We start from the raw sequence: 23,188 nt of genomic DNA on the forward strand, positions 1-23,188 counted from the left end.
CCAAATACAAAATCTCAAGAAGTGTAAAGGTTTCCATCATCGAATGTACTCTTTTATCACTTTTGGATAATATACCAGCCAATCTAATGATTCCACAAACTTGCAGTGTGTGATTTTTTTTTCCTGTTTAGACTTTTTCCAGAGAATGATCTAATTCACTTTAGGCTGAGAGAGAATAAACTCCATGCTAAAAAGAAAACTACATTTCCCCCCCTCTTTGTGCTGAAATACCTCAAGAATAATAAAAATAGTGAATTCAACTGTAATTAAGTCTAAAGAAAGAGGAAAGGAACATTTTATTTAATGTATTTCACAAAGTTCAAGCATTTGGAAAAAAATCACAAAAGCCAAGGATGTTAGCCATACAAGAGAAATTTATTTAAAAAGTCAGTATCTTGAGTTTCAGATACACAGATATAAAAGAAATTCTGGAAAGTGAAACACCTTTTCCAGAAACTTCCCAGGATGGTCAATACTGATTTCGAAATTGGTTGCTTAGGTCTTGAAGCTCTGTCACTAAGGTGTCCATAGCTGCTATTTCATCAGCTAGTTCCCTGGACATTTCTCCACTTGCCGTGTCTGTAAAAAGTTGCTGTAGCATAAAGAACAAAGCAGAACTATCAAAACAATGACCATCTCTTTAAAGAAACATAGACACACAGTACAGAATTAAAATTCCCTTCATATAAGAAAAACACAACATTATAGCAGCAATAGTCGTGTTTGTTCCATTCACCACCCTGGAAATGAACAAGCTGCAACAGTGGATGAATCAAACAACATGCTTCAACTTGTAAATTCAAATGGGTTCTCCTCTTGGAAATGGTTATCGTGAATATTGATTACATTATTCATTTCAATGTCATAAGATGGTTTTTGGATAAATAGACATTATTCATCTAAGCAAAACAAATCTATTCGTTGTGTATACAAGCAAAACAAATACATTTTATATTCAAGGTCATATAAATCATACTCTTTATGCTATTTGAAAATTAATTATGGCTTAGGACTCAGAGGCCACAACAGTCATCAAGACTGGGTAAAAACAAAGAAGTCCAGCCCAATAAAACAAAAGTGAGCTCCTTCTGGAAAAGGAATTGCTTTGGGGTGGGGGAATACTGAAACGTCCTTCAGTAACACCACCATGGCTGGCACATTCTGGAATGCCTTTCTAAGAACTGCCTGCTGAGTCAGTAAAGGCACCCAGGAAAACTAGCTTCAGGATTTTATGACCACACTGTGTGTGCGTGTTTTAATCAGAAATGTAATTTACTCAGCTTACCATCTATCTTTTTCATCACACGTAAGATGATTTGTTTACAAAAAACAAACATCATTAAAATATGACTATTTGCCACCACCGCCACCACAGATGACAGCAATCATTCCGACAGCTATTCTAAAAAGGGAATCCTGAAGATGTTCTGAGTGAAGGCGTCATCACCATGATAAGCTTGGAGTTTCCCACAGTGATTTATGGAGCAAAGAGCTGTTTTGTAAAGCTTTGCCACGTAACTGTGTAGTCATGTCTTACACAGCATTTCACAATAGACTGACATACCAACCGCTGTGATGTGATCAGTAGAAAAAACTCTACCTCTGAGCAACGTAACTTGGACTTACATGGCATATTTATTTTTACTAAGAGTTACAGCACTTGCAAATCATACAAATCTGCCTCACTTCCTATAAAGTAAGGAGGAAGCAGAGAAAAACTGAGGCTTAGGAAGAAAGAATAATTTGCTGAGGGTCCCATGGAGTGCAAGTGGTATATCTGTTCTGTCTCCAGGCTCTCTGGCTCTCACCAACTGCCCTCATGCCACCTACCCCCCACCCCCACTGCCTTGGCAGCAAATCTATACAAGGACAGGATGTTGAGGGTCGAGGAATTACCCTGTCCTGGCCGAGCAAGAACTGGATGACTTTAGGTGAGTTTCTGGGTTTCATCTAGGAGTTTATTTCCATGAAGTGGCCCGGCCTGGCAGGAAAGGACCAGAGATTCGTGCAAACTGAGCCTATTATTTAACACAGTTATCCTCAGTCATTTTCACTTTTTAAAGTGTTCTGGAAAAGTGTTCTTTTGGAAGGCAATTCTTTCTAGCAAATCCAATTTGTTACAAAGTAGAAAAGTAAAAATGATTTACTACAAAATCAGGGGCTCCCAAATATTATATGCAAAAAGGTGCTTTCAAAGGAGGTGTTGGGAAGCAATTTTTCCATTTTTGGATAATCCAGTTGAGATCTAATGAGAACAAAATCTATACACAGATGATGTTCTGAGGCCTCATTTTCAGTGTCTGGAATTCCACAATATGAATGGATTGGACAGTACAGACAAGACTATTTAAGTCAGGCTTCCCTGGCGGCGCAGGGGTAAAGAATCCGCCAGCCAATGCAGGAGACACAGGTTCCATCCCTCGTCCAGGAGGACCCCACATGCCACAGAGCAACTAAGCTGGTGCACTACAACTACTGAGCCTGTGCTCTAGAGCCTGGGAACCACAACTACTGTAGCCCACATGCCCTGGAGCCCATGCTTCGCAACAAGAAATGCCACTGCAGTAAGAAGCTCGAGCAGCGTAACTAGAGAGTGGCCCCCTACTCTACTCACTGCAACCAGAGGAAAGTGTGTGCATCAGTGAAGACCCAGGGTAGCCAAAAATAAATGAGTAAAATTACATTACAAAAAGACTATTTAAGTCATATATAAGTGTAGGTTTATGTAAAATTAATTAATTATAAGATTTGCACAGAGGAAGAGAAATTTGTGGAGTACATCCTGAAGAAATAAACAATCATGGGTAAGTTGATGACCTCATCGAAACTAGGAAACTGAGCTCCCAATTTGGGAATAAGAGTTATGAAAAAAAGTCTGCTACCTTGTCCTTCTTTAAGAGATCTCCTGCAGCTTTCTGAGAGACACATAATCTGAAGCTGTGCTGTCAAGCTGGGAGAAAATAGTTCCCTCAGATTATAGAAACCTGCTTCCAGCAGGCACACTCATTAAGATAGGAAAGTGAGTTAATAATCTACACAGAGGCAAAAATGATGCTCTGATCTGAAAAGATCAAGCAATTAATAAAAATGCACCCTCTGGAAAGGTCTTTACCTGTGTACAGAAGTGACCTTCACATGCCATGAACTTGGCTCTCAGAAGTGAGTTAAAATTAGCTGCAACCCAAGATTAAAAAGGGAAGGCAAACAAAGATTAGAAAAGAAAGTGCTAATTTGTACTAGAAGTTATACTACTCAAAAATTTTGTTCCCAGGGGTATACTCCAAACCTAGTTACATGTTAGAACCACCTAGAAAACTGAATACAGATTTCCCAGGCTGTCCCAGACCTGATCTGTCACAGGTAGAGATGTGGAGTCCAAGCTACTCAGGAGCTCCCTCATGACTCTCAGCCGTCCCCCTCCTGGCACCGGTTCACAGGGTGGTATTTGTAAACTGACAGCTTATGTTTTAGTTGTCAAACCTGAGTTTGACATCTACTTTAACATTTTTGTCAAATCCATATATCACCTACTTAATATCTGTCTCAAAATCAATTTTTTATTTAAATAAAAGTATTTTTTAAGGAAAACATTAGAACACTACTGTAAATAGAAAATAAGCAATAATATTCATGAAATTATAGATTTGGTTGCTACTTACACTTTTTCTAATACGCACTGAAATATACATTAAAATAACAATTACACAAGTGCTACTCGTAGTATATATGCCACATTTGGGGGAAAAGTGATGTAAGTAGAAGAGCACTGTTTAATTTAAAGAAAGCATCAAGAGCTGGGTTATAAATATTAATTTCAAAGATTCCTGAGTTACCCGTGAGTAGGGTGGTTTAGTCACTAGGTCCATGATCTCTTCACCAGCACAACCACCTGGGGGCTAATATCTAAAATACAACGGCAGGGACCCCCCCGGTGGTACAGTGGATAAGAATCTGCCTGCTAATACAGAGGACACAGGTTCAATCCCTAGTCTGGGAAAATTCCACGTGCCTCAGGGCAACAAAGCCTGTGAACCACTGTGGCGCTTGAGCTCTCGAGCCTGGGAGCTGCAGCCATTGAGGCCTGCGCACCTGGAACCCATGCTCCACAACAAGGGAAGGTGCTGGACGAGAAGCCGGCACACCACAACAACGAGCAGCCCCCACTCGCTGCAAGCAGAGAAAGCCCATGCAAAGGAATGAGGACCCAGCACAACCAAAAATAAAATAGACACACAAAATTTAAAAATGAAATGAAATGTGGGCCTGAAGTTATCCCTCACGTAAAGAAAACTTAAGAGCAGCTGGCTGACAACAAAAACTATTTTTTTCCTATGATAATTCTAAATCCTTCACATTTCACTCTCACCTTTGCTTTAGATAATAAGCCCCGTAAATTGAGTCGAACTGAAGACAGCACTTGTATAGCCTCCTGGGGACTGGATTTGTTTTTACTGCATTTAATAGCCACTGGAAGATAAATACACGGAAAACATCCATTAAAAATTGATAATGATGATAATTTAAAGGCACAAAATCCGATTATTTCATTAGCATTTTATAGTAACAGACTTTAGAAATGCTTCTGCATGGGAAGTTTTTATTTTGGTAAAAGGAAAATAAGTTATGTGCATAATTTTCCCTTTTATCCCTTAAAAAGGATAATTTATTGCTCAAAGGAGACTTTTGAAGAAAATGAGCGTTTTTCTGGTGAGTTACAGATTGTTAGGAATAGACTCTAAAAAAACACAGAAGCACAGATAATTGAAATTAGGCAGAGACAAGATGCCCACAGAGAACAAAAACAGACGCAGTTCATTCATCTTAACACGGCTTCCCAAAGTACCGAGTCCCTGCTGGGGACTCACAATTGCCAATGACACCAGCCCAAGGAAGTGACATGCCAGACATTCATAGCTCAATTCTCACTGTATTTTCATACTTGGAGCTTGTATCACCACTCTGGAAGTGATGTCAACAACCCAGGTGCCTGCATTTGGGGAAGGTGAGCATGACTAGGCTTTCCGGCCGCTGAGCCATGCCTGGTGACCATTAGCATCGAGTGGGGTAGAAGAGCCACCCCCTCCAACAATTCTGCCTCCCGCATTCTGAGGAGCCCATTTTGCTTAAACTTGAAATTGTGAACAGAGGCTATAACCCTTTCTAGCAGAAGGCCTGGATAGTAACACTTCTTAAGAACAAGTGAAGAGCTTTGTAAAAATATAATGCTTCAGGTTTCTCCACTGACTCCTTCTTGTTTCTGTTCCTACAAATTATGCTCACTACAAAAGATCAATAACCAGAACCTATTTTAAAACTCCACTAAACAGTGCAGCAACTGAAGTAGACTCAGTACCCTGTATCTTAGAACAGGGACGGGCAACAGACTTCTTGCTGTATGTAAACTAGCAGAGGTTGTGTGTGCCTGGTAAAGTAGGTTTGTCATTCATTAATAGCTTCTACGGCATGAGAGCTATGTCTGGCATTCTTATTCCAAAATAATAACTAGATTTTGAAAGGATGCATGGGAGTCGACAATGTCACACTCATTTTTAAAGGGAATAGGTTAACCTGGAGATATTAAGGATTATGATGTCTGTGTCCCATAATAGAGGAAGGTTGTAACTACCATGAGTGAGATACTTGGGTTGTTTAGTACCTAGCAACATATCAAAAACAGCTGTGATTCTGTTTTCAATCCTCCACTGTCATTTTGAGAAAAAGAAAATAGAGAGCAAAGAGACAAACACTCTATTAGTCCCCTTCCTCTCCTATTTTCAAGAGGCATTAGAGACAGAGAGACACAGAGAGAGAGAAATAACCTGCTGTTTCAAATATCAGTGAATCCAAGATGGCTATGCTTCCTCCAGGCAGACTGTAGTTAAAACGCATAACTATGATTTTAAAAGTTCCTGGATGGCAAAGAAAGAATGAACTTTTGCCCACTCCTTCCCAGAAAACAGAACAACACAGACTGTAAATGAACACCCTCCAGACAGAACAATGGGTACACAATGACAACACTGTTATAGAAGGGTCTCCAACACTATGCGGAAACCCTTACCAAGCTTTCTGGAGCACATGTCTATTCTTCAAAATAGCAACCTGAAAAGGAATAAATCATATAGAAATTTCTTTTTTTTTAATATCATATTTCCTTTTCCAGAATTGGGTGAGGTGGAGCACAGTGATTGGGAGAAAGATAAAAAAAGAGAACAGAAATAACAGAGAAACTCAGCTTATTCTTCCATGGAACATGGCTACACAAAAGCAACACAGACAAGGGTAAGATTTACCGTTATAAATCTAAAATATCACTAGAAACAAAAGCTGAGCATCCACTCAGGTATGCTTAAAATGCCATAAGGAGCACGAACACATAATTCATTCAAGTCAAAGAGAAACTCGAAAGAAAAGACACTTGTTTTTCTCTAAGTATTTCTCAGAAGGAGAAAAAAGGGTACCAAAAATAGTTTGAAATCAATTTTAAGGTGCAAAATAAAGATTTTTTTTCCTGGAGTACTTCTTTAACCTGCCTATTTATATTTGACAGGTTTAATACTACCACTTAGTGATTATAGAAAATATCTTGGCATTGACTGATACAGAACCTACTTTTCACAGAAATGTTCAGGGTTGGCAAGTTGAAATAGCTCAGATAAGTTCTTCAAAGTAAACTGCACTCTGCTATAACTGTGTAGATAATATACCTTAGCATGAGTTCCTCCAAAAGTAGTCCTGTATCCACAAAGGCCAAAGGCCTTTGAACTTTGAAAGAATGAACTCCACCTGAGCCTATCTACCCTGAGGCCAGCACAAGCTTTGTAAATTCCAGCCACCCTTGACCCTCCTTCCACTGGCCTGTCAGAAAGTATCTAAACCTCTTCTACACTGAGTTTCAGCTACGCAGAGTCTAAATTCTACCTTATCTGTCAAGAGGTGAGTGGCCCAGGAAATTCGATATTTATATCCTTTTGTCAATGACAAGTAGAATTATTAACTACTAAGTCCATTTCTAAACTGTTTGAACATTCTGTGACTTTTTTCAAGGCAAAGTTATGCTTTATTCTTACTTATTTTTTCCTTTTTAGTTGAGTCCCTTATCACGCAACTCAGATCCTCTACTATAGAAAAAACAGGGTGGGGGGTGAGGAGGTAAGGGATTAACATTTAAACCATGTGTAAGATACTGTTAAATGTTTCAATATGCTTTTACTTATTTTTCATAACAACCATAGGTATTATCCCCATTTTCATGACAAGGGAACTAAGGGTCAGAGAAGGTAAGTGATGGTGACCCCAAGTCACCAAGTTAGCATGTGGTAGAGCTGGTACTGGAGCTCAGGGCCACCTGAGTCCAAAGGTCTGCCCTTTATATAGCCCCTTGTTGGCACCCTATTTGCGGCAACTATTAATTGCAGAAGTTACAGGACTTTAGGATAGATTCACAGTCCTTGACAGTGTGGCTTTATTTTATTTGAATTGCATTCCCAGCACATCACACGCCTATGTTCAAACATAAATATAAAAGTGCATTATTGCCTGTAACTGGTATACTTTTCATTAATGCAAATAATTAAAAGCAGCCTTTATCTGGAATATCTTTCCCCAATAGGCATACAATTTTCTAGGTAAGGTTATTTCTCCCCTCAAATACCACACATTAAAATATACTGCTATGCACTCCAGAAATCTATGTACTCTTAATATTTTCATTTACAAAAGAAGAATATGAGTCAAGAAAAGTTCAGATTTTCTTACTACTACATCATCAATGCAGGAGGTTACTTCTGTGTGAAGATTAAACACAGTTGTAAAGGTATTTCCTATCCATCCATCACTTATTCAAACACTAAGCCTCTAGCCTATTTTTTCTCATTGTTCTAGGGCACCTACTACATAATAGTTAATCTATAAATGTTTGCTGAATTAACTACAAAAATTCTAATACAATGAAATAATCTGAAATTATCTGAAATGGAATTTCACTTTTGACTAATATGTTTTCCTATCAGTAGAAATACATTAAAATACACCATGGATATCAAACGTTACATCAAATACCATGTGCGAGTCCTAAGGCTCTTTGAACCACTTCCTTAAATGACGTAATATTTTTCTCCCAACAACTGGACTGTGTGTCACACTTGTATGCCTTAGAGAGATACTGGAACGCCTGAGGAAAGAAAAAGAACAGCATTCAGAACAACAAGCAGAATTCACATTGCAAACTCTGCTTCCTGGAAGTCATATGGAACTAATTCCAGCTGAAAAGCCAGCCTCTGGGTTATACAGCACAGTCTCTGCATTATTCTCATCAAAGAAGGGATACAGATGTACATCCAACAGCAACGAGCAGTTAAATCAAATGGGCATGTCTGAATGAAGACACTTCGCTCCAAAAATGAAAAGGCAGGGTTTGCAAATCTATAAGAAGTATACACGTTTCCCTGGCATTTGTAAACATCAGCTTAAGAGACCAGTTTAGAGAACGAGGTGTGAACTTGGTGAAAACTGCAGAATTACTGGTAGGTGGGTAACGACACAGATGCTTAAAACAACTTTCTCTTACAACCTCCCCACCCTTGAGGGAGAAATCACAGAGAATTCAGATTATCCTTAATGCCACATATGCAAGAGAGGGCAGAATTCGGGAAGAATGGAAGGACAGAAAGCAGGAGTGTGTGCACACATGCATGTGAGTATGCCTTCTCCAGGCTGACAAGGCTTTGCTGAAAGCCAGCTGGGTGGACTGAGCAGGGGAGAGAACGGCTAAGAATCCCACAGATTAGCTGTACTGTGGCGAATTCCAAACTTATACAAGTATGTTTGATTTGTTGTGGATGTTTTGAAAAGAACACAAAACAGTATTCCAACCCTGGAAACTCTGGAGGCCCCTTTTACATTCTAAGATAAGAAGCTGAAGGCCTAACTTGAACCTAACTGGTGTTCCACTGCACTTGCAAGAAAGGGGGCAGGGCAACCTTTGTAAAACATTTATGTTTAGACTTGAAAAGCTCCTCTCCGACAGTCTTATCGAGCTCCTGTTTCTTTCTCCTCTTCATAGTCTCCACCCAGATTTAAACACTCCTTTGTCCTTGCAGCGTCTACCTTAGTCTTCAGCAAGGAGCCTGCAGAAAGGGGTGTGGAGTACATAACGAGAACCAGCTGTTCACGGCTTGCAAGGAAAGCAGGTTAAAGAGACCCTTTTTGGGAAACAGAACAATCATTTAAGAAAAACTCATGGAAAGAAAAAAGATGAATGTTTACACATCCTAACCTGTCCACAATTCAGGGTGCTTATGTTAAAAGACTCTGCATCACAACTGAAAATACAAGCATATTGATCTTATCTTTCAAATTATTAGTCTCCCTCCAACCAGCAAAAAAGCAGATTCATCCTGTCTGTGTTTAAATAGAAGGTAAGAGCCCCAGAGGACTGGGAAGGACTCACCTTTTCATTTTCGTCAGGCTTGTCACTCTGCCCGTTTCCATACACTTGGGCATACAGCCTCCAGATTTCTCCATCATTCGTCACTCTTGAAGTCACTCTGCCAAATAACTCCTGCAGCTTTCCTCTGAGGCCAGTTGCAACATCGCCACTACGATCGGCCATCCCATCCATCACTGCCCTGACCAGGATTTTAAGGACCTTAAAAAATGCACAGAAGAAACTGGTAAGCTAGAAACAACCAAACAATAACAAAAAACTAAGGGCCACCCTCACCATCAACGATGATGACAGTGAAAAACCATATCAGGCCTGTAAGAATATCACTCCGCCACTTTTAAAGAGTAAAAAACAAGATGAGCCCAACCGGAACCACTGTCTGGGATCGCAGACAGTGATCTGACCTCTCCCGGTGTCCCTTTTCCAGGCTCCTCAGAGGGCTCTCCCTCACAGGGCCCTAGGCTCCGCGCGCCTCTCTTCTTGCTCTGAGGGTCCTCTACAAAAGATCTGATCCACACCTGTAGCTGCAAACACAATGTGACCAAGTATCTACCCAACAGATAGATTGGGTGCAGCGCCAGCCCGACTACCTTCCAGACAGAGCCCCCGGACTGTGCACCTCAATACCTACCAGACAGTCCCATCAACCTCTCACCCTCCACCTATCCTAGAGGGAAACCTCGATCCCAGATCCCTCTTCCTCCTGTACTCTCAGAGCCGGCACCCTGAGCATCAACCTAGATTCTGGTGGTTGGGCCACACGTAACTGATTTAACTCAACACTCCTCAGTTCACTTCAGTCACGTCCAACTCTTTTCGACCCCATGGACTGCAGCACACCAGGCTTCCCTGTCCATCACCAACTCCCGGAGCTTGCTCAAACTCATGTCCATTGAGTTGGTGATGCCATCCATGAGTCCTAAATCTAGATTCTCCTCCTTTATGTTGGCCTCACTATTTTCCTCCCGGATCACAGCAATAATGCTCAGAATTAGAGTTCTGCTTAACGTGGTCCTGGCCCTTCCTCACTGTTGAATGATAAACTACCAATGCATTTGCCTCAGGCACGCAGGCTACCCAGAAAGTATCTCTTGTCCTTCCAACTACCCCAGTTCCACTCACCATTTGGCAACTTCTTGGCCATCTCGCTTTTATTAGTCTTTACACATTCTACCCCAGATACTCTGAATGCTGACAGATGAACTAAGTTGAGCCACTGCAGGTTACACTGCTATGACAAGGTACAGCTATATTGGGCCGTGTATCTCAAGGGGTCCTGGAGGCACAGAAAGTGCATCCTCAATGACCCACCCTTGTGATAGGAGGCCAGCAAAGACACATGGATCTACCTAAAGAATCAGCTCAAGGAGAGTACCCTCAGACCTTGCTACTCAGTGTGGCCCCTAGACTGACAGCAGCAGCATCACCCAGGAGCCTGCTGCAAATGCAGAATCCTGGATGAGATGCTGCTCCATCTCGGATTGAGAGTCTGCATTTCTAATACGCTCCCAGGTGGTGCTGAGGCTGACGGTCCACAGATGACACACTCTTCTGAGTGGCAAGGTTCCAAGAGACGGGGTGCCACATCTTTATTCTTACTCTGGACTTCAAGGAGAGGACCACATTCATCAGCTTGTGTCCCTGATGTCTAACATCGTGCCTGGCACATAGTACTGATGCAATAAACGACTCTTGCCTAAAAGAAAGACTGCATGAACACACCTCTTTCAGAAAGAGTTGCTAAGAGAAATACAACCGACACCTTACTCTGTCTCCCCGCAGAGCGTTCTGATCCAGACGTGAGATGCAGCCAAGGAATCAAGGCCCTTCTGGCCCATGAACACTGTTAGGAATATGAGCTCAGACTCATGGCCGTAATTACATCCAGGGATACAAGTGGATGGGAGAACACTCAATTGTGTTTTTTTTTCTTTTGTGACAGACGAGGTAAATTATCTCTGCCCATAAATTCACATTATAATTCAACATGTACAGTTTTAAATCTGAAAGTAATGAAATTGATATTACAGCCCCACTCATGGTTTTAAGCCTGAAAGTCACAATGCAGGAGAAATGGCATGAATGTGCACTGCCTGTTTTAAGTAATTGTTCTGTAAACATTTCAAGGATTAACATACTTCGAAAGAGATGGTCTAGTGAAAGAGTTACTAAGGTGGACAAGTGAAGCATACTAAAGTAGTAAAATTATTTGCTTTTTCTGGGCTCTCACAGTTGGCCCAACATCCTATCTCCTCATTTTAGCCATGATGAGTAGCCAAGGGGGAAGAGAAATCTTTTATTCTTCTTGCCAGTTAAAATGGAGAGCTGTAGTGCTGGTGTTTGAGAGCGGAAAAGTTCGTAAAGTGTGAGAGAGAGAGAGAGAGTGTGTGTGTGTGTGGTGTGTGTGTGTATTTGTGGGTGCATGATGAACAGGGAGGCCTGGCGTGCTGTGATTCATGGGGTCGCAGAGAGTCGGACACGACTGAGCAACTGAACTGAACTGAACTGAAAGGGAGCTGTCGGAGAAGGCGATGGAAAATCGCATGGACAGAGGAGCCTGGTGGGCTGCCGTCCATGGGGTCGCGAAGAGTCAGACACGACTGAGCGACTTCACTTTCACTTTTCACTTTCATGCATTGGAGAAGGAAATGGCAACCCACTCCAGTGTTCTTGCCTGGAGAATCCCAAGGACGGCGGAGCCTGGTGGGCTTCCGTCTATGGGTTCGCACAGAGTTGGACACGACTGAAGCGACTTAGCAGCAGCAGCAAAGGGAACTGTAAAACGGCAAGGAGGTACAGTGCCTCTGTTGGGGTTCAGGGTGCAGACACCAAACACACTTCTACCCAATTCACATGTAGATACCATCAGGAGAGAGGTCCTGAAGAGAAGGCAAGGCAATACCAAATTTGTTTTTATACTGTTTGATGTTCAGTCATTAAATAGCTGGATCTGGGCCTGTGGAGAGAGTTCCATATTGAGGAATAGATAGCAATCACACGTGGCCCTGGTAGACACTGCTTAAAGAGACTGTGTGGGGTAAGAATCACACCAAGGATGGAGTCTTTAAGGAAAACACTGTTTAAGAGGATGAGAGATGAATGGAGGTCTGTGCACTAAGGAAGGATGGCAGCAAGTGATGTGATGGAAACCAGGGAAGGAGAAAGTAACAAGGAGAGTACATCCACAAAAGATCAGGACTGGAAGACTGCTGGATTGGCAAGTTCGAGGGTTAGTGACTGCATCCAGAGCTAAAGCCAGAAAACGGAGGGCAGATGAGGATTTTAGACAAGAGGCTCACAGAGAATCACGTGAAAACCAACACAAGCATTAATGCCATTAAAAAACGAAAAGCAAATAATACCCCTCAATCATAGTATTATGTAATATCCATTTTGAATACAACTTGCACAGTCATATAATGTTAATAGAAAATATTCACGTAATCAAAATTTTTAGTGTAAATATATTGGGAAGAAATGGAAGTAACAGAAATGCCAGTATAAGAAAATTAAGTCCTCATTTACTGTAAGAGGAGGTCAACTGATAATACCTAAAATTGGGTTAATAAAAATAGCCATATATAATTATTATTATGAAATATGGAAATGTGCAAATGGCAAAAGAATTCTAAAGGGTTTCTCCCCTTTGGCAAGAAGTATCTTGAGGAGGGGGAGCAGTGGAGCAGGAAATTGCTGTACTTTGTCGTAAGTCTTACACTATGACTTAACTTGTAAAAACTGTATGTGTTATTTTAAAAATACAAAAATTTTATTTAAAAAGAGAAAAAGAATAAATATATTCAAAAACTGGCAAACGGGAAACAAAGAATGACAGCACACAAAAATATTCCTTTTTAAAAGGGGATCGTGTGGGCTTTGGGATGCTGGCGATGTTCTAACTCACGCTCTGGGGATGGCTTACACAGGTGTGTTCCCTTCATGAAAACTCGTGTTTACTTATGATCCGTATACTTTTCTATATTTTCCCTGTATTTGAATAGAAGTTAATTTAAAAAGGTATTTCCTGAAATTAAGGAAGTCCCATAAACTGAAGGAAAAAAGTGAGTTATTAAAATACATTAACAAATGGAGCTAATGTGTAATCTTAAAAAGTGGGATAAAATTAAAAAAAAAAAAACAATTACAGTAATGTTATAATTTACTGGTAAATATCACCATTTTTCCTCTCTTTAACTGTTAAGTGAGAAAAATCACACACTAGTTATCCAGATTGACTACAAAAATAGTAACATATATTTAACCCTTCTTTAGAAAATAGGTATTTTTAACTCAAAAAAACAAAAGATCTTGCACTAGGATTTCTTTGATAAAATGAATCACCAAAGACAATGATTTTCTCCTGGGCAGTCCATAAAGTTTATCTGCATTACAGTCCTTTGCATCAAAACTGAAAAAAAAATGTTTTTGAACAGATAAATGTTTTTATCTACTGTAAACTGGGTAAAAATTTGATTACTGAACCTATCAGTTACAGTTAAAATTATAAATTACTAAGTATGCAGTAACAGGCTGAAGGGTAGAACGGTTTAAGAATTTAGAGGTAATTCTTAGGGAAACAGGATCCAAGATATGGGCACGTGGATGGGTTGCACATATGGAATAAGATGAGGACAAAGAAGTTTAAAGTAACGGACATGCCATCTGCCTGAAAGCAAGTGTTCAAGAGCTAGATCTAGAGAGGAGACGGAGACAGTGAGTTGCTGAAGCCCACCATGAACAGGGGGATGGCTGGGAAGTCTGTAAACAGCAGTAACGAGGGCAGGTCTGCTAACGAGGGCAGGTGAGCTGTTTTATCAGGGAGTCAACACACATGTAGAGAGCTCTGAAAATGGTAAAGCAGTATAAACCTATAAACTATCGTGATTATCACTGACCCTCAACTCCCTCACTCTGTCAAAAGGGGAGAACAAAGCCCTCATTGTTGCCCACTCATTATGTGCCCCCATACTTCCTGAGGGTTTAAAACAGACCTAAAGGAAAGCAAACTCTGCCACCTCGGTATCAGCCTTCCATACCTCCCAATACCTCTGCTCTGAGCATTCACTGCGGGCTGAGCCCCATGCTAAGTATGTGACCAACTTGATTTCATTTGCTTCTCACCGTTACCCTAGGAAGCAGGAACTTTATTATCCCCACTTTACACAGAAACTGAAAGGCAAAGTGAGCTTCTCAAGGGCCCAGAGCAAGTGAGTCATGCAGCTGGGTTTTAAACACCAGAGATTTTTGGAATCATGAGTTTTTGATGAGGATAAAGAGAAGACAACAACGATAGTAGATAATGTTCATATATATAGTTCTCTTTACACTGGAGAGATTTGTTCTTTTATGAAATATATATATGAATATTATCTACTCAGTGTTGTCTTCTCTCTCTACATATATATGTATATGCATATATATATAGATATATACACGACCCTTCCTGTGAGCCAGGAGCTCTATGAACACAATCCTCCTAACAACTCTATGAGGAAAGTGCTCTTGCTATTTGTATTCTGCAGATAAAGGAACTGGAGCACAGAGAAGTTAAGTAACTTGTCCAAGGTCACACAACTAAGGGAAGGCAGAGTTGGATTTGAACTTGCAGCTTGCGTCCCAGCTCGTGCTCTCAAGCACCTGCTGTATTAAGTTAAAAAGGGGAGTTCTTTACTCCTCTGCTGTTCCTTCCTTTCTAATAAGTTCTTTTACATTGGAAAGATTTGCTCTTTTATGAAATATGCATGCCAATAACTTTGATCATTTCATTATCCTTTCTTTGCCAAATCTTGAATCAACCAAAACCAGACAGGTTTTCGAAGCTTTTTAACTTAAAAATTTCTCCAAGACATTGGAGCTAATAAAAAATAAAAAGAGAAAATAAAATCCCCAAACACAAGCACTACTGTTTCCATTAATCTCTCTCTCGTTTCTTTGCTACGCATACAATTTTTAATACTAATACTATGTAAACTGTTTTATCTTTGTTTTTCACTTAACGTTATGTCATAGAATTTTTTCACGTTTTCCTATATTCTTTAGATAGATCATTTTAATAGATTCAAAGCCTCCCACTGGGAGGCACGAATGGTAAAGAATCCATCTGCCAATGCAGGAGATGCAAAAGACATGGATTCAGTCTCTGGGCTCGGAAGATCTCCTGAAGTAGGAAAAGGCAACCTACTCCAGTATGCGTGCCTGGAAAATTCCATGGACAGAGAAGCCTGGTGGGCTACAGTCCATGGAGTCACAAATTGTCGAACACGACTGAACACGCACACAACAAAAAACAATTGCTGTTAGGCTGTTTCTATGTGCTGCCATTGTCATTATGACTATTAATAACATTTCACCGCATATCTTTGTGCCTAAAGATTTTTCTCATACTGAAGCATCTCTAAGTTAGAATTCCAGGAACAGAACTACAGAATCAAGGGAATAAACAATTTAAGACTCTAGAGATAAGCTGGATACTTTCAAAAAGGACTAAATCAAATTTAGATGTCCATTAGTAGTATATGAAAATGTGTCATTTCATTGCATATCACCAGTACTGGGTTTGTGTGTATGATATTTTGTTCCACTAAAGATATAGGCAGCTATTATTCTAGTTTTACTTTTATTATGTGAATTTAAATCTCTTTCCAAATGTTTGTTGAGTAAATATATTTCCTTTTTAAGATATTTAAATTACTTCTTAATTTGTATGGAACTCATTTTCCAATGTGGAAACAGTTTTACTGTTCATTTTCATACGGAGGATTACATAGACTACAAGCTGATGCACTAACACGTTGCTAGCCTCTTTTTCTAAACCCCAATTCTGTACACTGCTGGGGAAAAAAGAGAAAGTTGATGAATCTCAAAAAGTAACAGCAAACACATGGGAAATCCTGGAGAGAAGGAGATTGGCTGGGTCCTGGTTTGGTGGAGAAGAGCAGTCCAGGGTGGAAAAGTACGAGATACCAAGGCTCACAGATGGCCTGGGAGCCTGAGGAAAGCTTTTCGGGTGTGCTTTCTTTTCCTTCTACACACTATTCTATGCACCACTTGCCACCAATAGGGAGAGACCAAAATATAACAGCGCCAGCCCAGTACAAGCCAGGGACCAGGCAGGTATAGCAGGTCAGCCCCCAACCTGTTGAGGTTGGATGGCAACTCAGGAAGATGGGCACTGGAAGAAAGCAGTGCCTGGCTGAGATCAGAATGGTTTTCTGAGGAGCCAGGCCACTTGGGCGGTAGCGGTGGTGGTGGTGATGGGAGGGGGCAGTGGCAAAGTATTTCTAGGAGATGAGCTCCCCTCGCCAGGAGAGGCACAATTTGGTCCTGGGCTTGCTTTAGGCCCTCCCACCAAGTACACATTACCAATCGAAGAGCCAATATCCCCAGGGGAGGATGAGCCAATAGGGACAAAATTAGACATCTAAAAAGTGCAGCCAAAATGAAATAAACACATTGAACAGCCTATGTGAAAAAGAATTAAAGGGGCATAGGGAGGAAATCTTGTTTTCATAATACATACTCTCAGGAAGATGAGAGGGAAAAACCAAGGAAGATCCCCTGAGCAGCAGTATAAATGGGGAAGGAAAAGAGTATGAGGACTGAGCCTGGGGCTGCTCACAGGGAAGGAAAGGCGAGAACAGTTCTGCAAAGGGGGTGAGCAAGCTGCAGCTGGTGGCGTAAGCGCAGTGACATTCTGGAAGCCAGCTAAAGAAACTGTTGGAAGAAGGAAGAGGGATCAACTGTGCTAAGTGCCACAGACAGGCTGAGACACCGGAGGGCTGAGGGAAGGGATGTGGAGACTGCGACAAGATGCTTCTCCCGAGGGGTCAGTCCTGAAGAACAGCAGAGACATGGAATGGGGATTAGAGGTGGGGGAGGGCACATAAATTATTTGTGCACAGCTTGGAAACACTGAGAACGTTCAAAAACAAATGCAATGATAAATGCATTTTTAATATAACATAGCTATACATTTCCTTTGGAGAAGGAAATGGCAACCCACTCCAGTGTTCTTGCCTGGAGAATCCCAGGGACGGGGGAGCCTGGTGGGCTGCCATCTATGGGGTCACATAGAGTCGGACACGACTGAAGTGACTTAGCAGCAGCATACAGGTAAATTTTAACCCATGGTGATCATAAGAGAAGGTTCACTTGCCTTTTTATCTGAAAACTAATCCTAATACTCTACCTCAAGGATCATTCTTTAGTCTGTGGTTTTTTCAGGGGGTTCTGGACACCCTTGTGAATCTGACTGAGAGTTCTGAATCTTCTACCCAGAAGACGTAGTTACATAGCTGCATACACAATTTTTTTTCCATGATATTTTGGGTAATCTCACAATCTTCTGAAGCCTAATAATAGATCCTTCTTAGAAATTCTAATTCGCCCAAGATGGCCTGGGATTTCAGTCTTATCTGTCAGTACAGCATAAGACTCAGTAAGTGCATTTCTCTGAAGAGCTTTCTTAAGTTTTCTATCAACTCCCTCCTTCTTATCCCTTCCGTCATTTTCAGATGTTCACATCTCTGGTACTGTGTTAGGTGTGGCCTTCATGAGATTAGCTGAGGTGTCTCCGGCCTTTTCTAGAGGGTGTCTCTGTGCACGCTGCCTCTACTTCCACCAAAGCGCCCAGTGCGGTGCACTGGACACACCCCCTTACCTTTACCAGCCCCACTACTCTCAAAGCCACTGCTTTCCCTCTGAAAAGGAATGAGAAAGTTGTGGGGGGGTCGAATACTCACCCCAAATTCATGTTGTAACAGAACCTCAGAATGTGAGCTCATTTGGAAATACTTTTCCACCCTGGACTGCTCTTCTCCACCAAACCAGGACCCAGCCAATCTCCTTCTCTCCAGGATTTCCCATGTGTTTGCTGTTACTTTTTCAGATTCATTAATGAGGATTAAGTCATACTAGATTAGTGTGGGCTCTAAATCCAATGACTAATGTTCTTATAAGAAAAGGAGATGACACATAGAGACACAGGGAAGGAGATAAAGTAGGTGAAGAGGGAAACAGAGATTAGAATCATGCTGCCACAAGCCAAGGAATGCTAGGAACCCCCAGAAGCTGGAAGAGGCAAGGAAAGTTCTTCCCTGGAGCCTTTAGAGGGAGCATGGCTCAGCCAACACCTTGATTTCAATCTTCTAGCTCTAGAACTGAAGAGAATAGATTTCTATTGTCTGAAGAAACTAAGCTTGTAGTAATTTGACATAGCAGCCCCAGGTAACGAATCCAGCAGTCTTTCCTAGAAAGACCAAGGAAACGTTGAGAACACTCAGACAAACGCCTCCTGGACGCTTACCTGGCTTCTACTAATCCTCTTCCCATTTCAGGTCAGGAAGCACTAAATGAACAGCCGTCATGTCTCAGCCTGTCTCCACTCAGTACAGTGACGTCCAGCCCTCTCACTGTTTCTGTCCAGTCACTAAGTCATGTCCAATTTTTTGCGATCTATGGACTGCAGCACACCAGGCTTCCCTGCCTTATCTCCCAGAGTTTGCTCAAACTCATGTCCACTGATTCGGTGATGCCATCCAACCATCTCATTCTCTGTCGTCCCCTTCTCCTCGCCTCATATGTAGAAGCTTTCAATTCAAATCTCTCCATATTTGCCTGAATGGGGTATGGCTTGTGTGTCATGATAAAGAACGTTTTTTCTACCCCCAAGCTTATAAAAATATTTTCCATCAAGTGCTCTTATGGTTTTACATCTTCCATAATAGTAATGATGATAAGGATGATGACGGCAGCTATACTTAAACAGCACTTGTATGTGCCAGGTGATATTCCCTGCCCTTTTCACACAGCTGTTTACTTAATCCTCACAGCAGTCCTGTGAGGTACTAATATCATCCCTATTTCATGACAGTGAAGAACCAAGTGGTTTGTAACTTGCTCAGGTCATACAGCTGGGGGCTGGTGGAGGTAGCCTGGAAGCCCAGGCTGTCTAACCCCAGAATCTAGCTCTTACCTACAACATCATCCTGCTTCTCAAGGCATTTCAATTTAAATATTTTAACCAACTACTTGAATTTATTTTGGTTTAAGGAGTGAAGCAGAGCTTGCATTCTGAGTACCAAATGCTTGGCCAACTATATCAATGCGTACTGAATATTTTATTTTATCCCACAGATTTAAAATGCCATCCTTATCATGAACTAAATTCTCATGCTTTCTTGAGTGTTTTTGAACCCTCTATCCTGTTTCATTTCATTCCTGTAGCAGATGTTAACTCTTTATATAATAAGGATATTATTAGCTTTTTATCTTTCCTACTTGTTACAAATATTTTGTCACATATTTTTTTCATGAAGTCATAAAAATTCCTTCAAGTTTTCTTTTCTTGCTTCAAAGTTCAGGAAATTAGGTAGGTATTCACTTCTATTCCTAGTTTTTCTAGGAGATGAAAAAATATTTAGCATATATTTAGCCCATTTGGAATTCATTTGGTGTATCATAAAATAATCTAAGTATATTTTTTGAGCCTGGATGTTTAGAGGGATTTCACTTTAATCAGTATAAACAGACCTGCAGTCCCTCACTTCCTAACTAAACCAATGCCACGCCACCAACTCTATGTCATGATTTCTAAATCCCTAACCCCCATCTCCGGGGCTTCCCTGGTGGCTCAGAGGTTAAAGCGTCTGCCTCCAATGCGGGAGACCCGGGTTCGATCCCTGGGTCGGGAAGATCCCCTGGAGAAGGAAATGGTAACCCACTCCAGTATTCTTGCCTGGAGAATCCCATGGATGGAGAAGCCTGGTAGGCTACAGTCCACGGGTTCGCAAAGAGTCGGACACGACTGAGTGACTGAACAGAACAGAACCCCCATCTCCAGTCATTTCGGTGACGTGGCACTTCAGTTGCATTCTCTTTCCTAAGCCTATTTCTCACATCATGTACCACGGAATGCAGCAAGCAGTGTGTGACTGTGGGGAGCCACCACCAGCCCCCGAAGAGAGGTGAAGTCTTCTCACCTGGAGGAGCAGCGATCCCAATCTCCACAAAGAGGAAAGCTTACCTATGCTCTTCCCCAACACTAACCTTGAGGTCCTTGGCTAAGTCTCCCTAAAATGTTGGCCAAAAGCACAAGGTGTTGGCCCTTTGAATCCTGGAGGTCTTCACAGCAGGAAGGAACAGGATTGCCTCGGGTCCAGTCACAAACACTTCCAGGAGGGCTCGAGGCCAGGAATGAAGCCATTTCCGCCTCCTGGCTTGGCCACGTCCCCGCTCCACTTGGAGCTCTCTAAAGGAACTGCTCTGCTTCCTGGCCTGATAACCCTGACCCTTGGCTTCCCCACACCTCAGTTATCACAGAGAGGTAGGCAGCTTAACATTGTCTTTTTCACTCTTTCAGCAAAAGAAGAAAAAAATTCTTTGCGTGAGGAAACGGCATGCACAAGCTTTAGGTTAAACAGGCCAAACTTCAGACTTCACATCTTGGCTTGACGAGCTGTAAGCTGTGGAAGATCAGCTTTATTAGTTTCTCCTGCGAGCCGCAGATACTTCAGCAGTAAAACAGAGATAATATCTACCTCACAGAGACAGACTCCATATAGAATACATCCATTCCCTCCACTCTCCTCCCTCAGGTAAGCCCCACCACCATTTGCTCCAGGACTTCAATCGAGTTGGCAATCTTTCCCACCACCCATCAACACCACCTCCCTCCTTCCTGAAAGAGAAATCCACACAAAGAACAACATCCATAAGAAAGAATACATATTGTATGATTCTGTTTATACGACAATCAAGAGAAAGTAAAATTGAACTGTGGGGACGGAAGTCAGAAAGCAGCTGACTGGTTGAAGGGAAAGGGTGGTGGTTCAGTTGACTGGAAAGGGGAATAATAGAACTTTCTGTGGTGATGAAAATGTTCCATACCTGTTTTGTGAAGTGGTTCTATAAAAATATACAATGTCAAAACATATCAAACTTACATTTAAGATCTGTGCATTTTCTTATATGTAAATTATACCCCAATTTGAGGAGAAAAAAAAACTCTGTCAGATATAATTCAAATGAACAGTAACATGATGGGGGAAATATGCTGTTTAATATAAATCTTCTGACAAACTTCAAGGCATGATTCACTCAAAAAGACATGCCTAAATGTGATTCCTATCTTTGGTTCCTACTAGCTATATGACTGGCCAAGTTACATAATCTCTCTTGGTCTCATATTCATACACTGTAAAATGAGGACTCTTCAGTACCCACCTCAAATACTGTATGCCCTGTAAAAGATCTCTAGTCTTTCCCATTCTATTTTTTTCCTCTATTTCTTTGCATTGATCACTGAGGAAGGTTTTATCTCTCCTAGCTATTCTTTGGAACTCTGCATTCAAATGGCTATATCTTTCCTTTTCTCCTTTGCTTTTCACTTATCTTCTTTTCACAGCTATTTGTAAGGCATCCTTGGACAGCCATTTTGCTTTTTTGCATTTCTTTTTCTTGGGGATGGTCTTGATCCCTGTCTCCTGTACAGTGTCATGAACCTCCGTCCATAGTTCATCAGGCACTCTATCTATCAGATCTAGTCCCTTAAATCTATTTCTTACTTCCACTGTATAGTCATAAGAGATTTGATTTAGGTCATACCTGAATGGTCTAGTGGTTTTCCCCACTTTCTTCAATTTAAGTCTGAATTTGGCAATAAGGAGTTCGTGATTTGAGCCACAGTCAGCTCCTGGTCTTGTTTCTGCTGACTGTATAGAGTTTCTCCATTTTGGCTGCAAAGGATATAATCAATCTGATTTCGGTGTTGACCATCTGGTGATGTCCATGTGCAGAGACTTCTCTTGTGTTGTTGGAAGAGGGTGCATTCTTTCGGCAGAACTCTGTTAGCCTTTGCCCTGCTTCATTCTGTACTCCAAGGCCAAATTTGCCTGTTACTCCAGGTGTTTCTTGACTTCCTACATTTGCATTCCAGTCCCCTATAATGAAAAGGACATCTTTCTTGGGTGTTAGTTCTAAAAGGTCTTGTAGGTCTTCATAGAACCGTTCAACTTCAGCTTCTTCAGCATTACTGGTCGGGGCATAGACTTGGATTACTGTGATACTGAATGGTTTGCCTTGAAAATGAACAGAGATCATTCTGTTGTTTTTAAGATTGCATCCAAGTACTGCATTTTGGACTCTTCTGTTGACTATGATAGCTACTCCATTTCTTCTAAGGGATTCCTGCCCACAGTAGTAGATATAATGGTCATCTGAGTTAAATTCACCCAGTCCATCTTAGTTCGCTGATTCCTAGAATGTCGATGTTCACTCTTGCCATCTCCTGTTTGACCACTTCCAATTTGCATTGATTCATGGACCTGACATTCCAGGTTCCTAGGCAATATTGCTCTTTACAGCATTGGACCTTGCTTCTATCACCAGTCACATCCACAACTGGGTATTGTTTTTGCTTTGGCTCCATACCTTCATTCTTTCTGGTGTTATTTCTCCACTGATCTCCAGTAGCACACTGGGGACCTACCGACCTGGGGAGTTCATCTTTCAATGTCCTATCTTTTTGCCTTTTCATGCTGTTCATGGGGTTCTCGAAGCAGGAATACTGAAGTCGATTGCCATCCCCTGCTCCAGTGGACCACATTCTCTCAGACCTCTCAAAAGAATGGGAAAACAATAGAATGGGAAACACTAGAGATCTCTTCAAGAAAATTAGAGATACCAAGGGAACATTTCATGCAAAGATGGGCTCAATAAAGGACAGAAAGGGACCTAACAGAA

General features: G+C 41.4%; 1 protein-coding gene across 2 annotated transcripts in view; it reads right to left on the minus strand.

Annotated features, from left to right (window-relative positions):
- Positions 1-356: 356 nt before the first annotated feature.
- Positions 357-23,188, minus strand: part of TTC27 (tetratricopeptide repeat domain 27) — a 176,963-nt gene continuing 154,131 nt past the window's right edge. Inside the window, exons 17-20 of one of the 2 annotated variants that reach the window (XM_055399033.2) lie at positions 9,452-9,649; positions 8,062-8,173; positions 4,367-4,467; positions 357-592 (exon numbers count right to left, since the gene is read on the minus strand). In XM_055399033.2, the coding sequence (XP_055255008.2) occupies positions 470-592; positions 4,367-4,467; positions 8,062-8,173; positions 9,452-9,649 (534 nt within the window). In that variant the 3' untranslated portion in view covers positions 357-469. Of the gene's footprint in view, positions 593-4,366; positions 4,468-8,061; positions 8,174-9,451; positions 9,650-23,188 lie in introns of those variants that run through there. The other variant, XM_088841553.1, reaches the window with a different exon arrangement.

The sequence above is a fragment of the Moschus berezovskii genome, chromosome 11 (assembly GCF_049115385.1).
Source record: "Moschus berezovskii isolate FMDL1 chromosome 11, NW_MosBer_1.0, whole genome shotgun sequence".
Classification (NCBI taxonomy): Eukaryota; Metazoa; Chordata; class Mammalia; order Artiodactyla; family Moschidae; genus Moschus; species Moschus berezovskii.